We start from the raw sequence: 1218 nt of genomic DNA on the forward strand, positions 1-1218 counted from the left end.
CCCCCCCCCCCCCCCCAATTCGAGGGCGTTGCTTGCTATCGCGTAACCCGGTCTCTTACACTTCGCAGCCTACATGACCCACGGGGACTACAACGTCGTCGGCGTGGACTGGGGTGTCCTGTGCCCCAACCCCCTGTACGTGACGGCCCGCCTGAACGTGCCTTTCGTCGGAAAGCTCGTCGGCAAGCTGATGTCGTTCCTGATTGAGCAGGAGCTCGCCACCGCGGACAAGCTGCACGTCATCGGCCACAGCCTCGGCGCGCACGTCGCCGGCATCTCCGCCAAGAGCCTGAACGAGACCGAGGGGCAGCGGCCGGCACGAGTCACAGGTCCGCGCTCCGGCGGGGCAGCGAGAGGCGGCCCTTAGTTAGCCGGAAACGTGATATATTTCGCCTTTACGTCGCCAATCCGATATCGCCTCGGTATCACGTTTCTCACGGGGGTGAGAAGGGGCGGGCGACAAACTTCAGGTCTTCCATATCCCACCCCTTTTTGTTGGCAGGGCTCGACCCGGCGTGGCCGCTCTTCATTATAACCCCGGATACCGACAGGCTGAGCAAGGACGACGGTGTCTTGGTGGACGTGATCCACTCATGCGCAGGGTTGCTCGGCTTTCCTACCGACCTCGGCACCTCCGACTTCTACCCCAACGGAGGAAGGGAGCAGCCGGGCTGCGGCCTGGACCTGACCGGTAAACTATTGGAGAGCGCAACGCTCTCTTGAGATATCGGAATTTCCTATAGGATTACCACTCGCTATCCACGATCAAGCCCGCATTAAAGTCTTATCAGACGTCCGTCTGGCTTTCAAGGTGTCATGAGATTTGTGATAAGGACGTGACTCTTCTTAACTAAAATCTGTCTGATAATGCGTATGGAACAGATTACAGAGAATGAGAAATTAATAACTTACACGATTTATTTAAAGGTGTGTGCGCCCACGGTCGATCATACGAGTACTTTGCTGAGTCTATTACCAAAGGGAAAGGATACCAAGCAGATTTCTGTGACAGCAATAGCGATGCTAGAGATGGGACTTGCAAAGGTCCAAGTGAAGGCTGCATGGGAGACGAAGTTCAGTTTAAGTATGTATGAATTCTCCTTTCAGTCAATTGATCTTCATTTATCATTATTTACTTTGTATATTTTATCCATAGGGAACAAGGATCATACTACCTGAAAACAGACGACGTGGCTCCAACCAAAGTATGCTGAGATA

The 1218-nt window shown here is 53.6% G+C and overlaps 1 protein-coding gene across 1 annotated transcript; it reads left to right on the forward strand.

The window, feature by feature from the left end:
• Positions 1-49: 49 nt before the first annotated feature.
• On the forward strand, positions 50-1218 carry LOC127752140 (phospholipase A1-like). The gene is made up of 4 exons (XM_052276790.1): positions 50-329; positions 503-691; positions 928-1084; positions 1157-1218. Exons 1-4 carry the CDS (start codon positions 74-76, stop codon positions 1212-1214), a joined length of 660 nt encoding a protein of 219 aa, XP_052132750.1. The 5' UTR covers positions 50-73; the 3' UTR covers positions 1215-1218.

The sequence above is a fragment of the Frankliniella occidentalis genome, unplaced genomic scaffold (genome assembly GCF_000697945.3).
Source record: "Frankliniella occidentalis isolate FOCC.00 unplaced genomic scaffold, Focc_3.1 Scaffold4409, whole genome shotgun sequence".
NCBI classification, from domain to species: domain Eukaryota; kingdom Metazoa; phylum Arthropoda; class Insecta; order Thysanoptera; family Thripidae; genus Frankliniella; species Frankliniella occidentalis.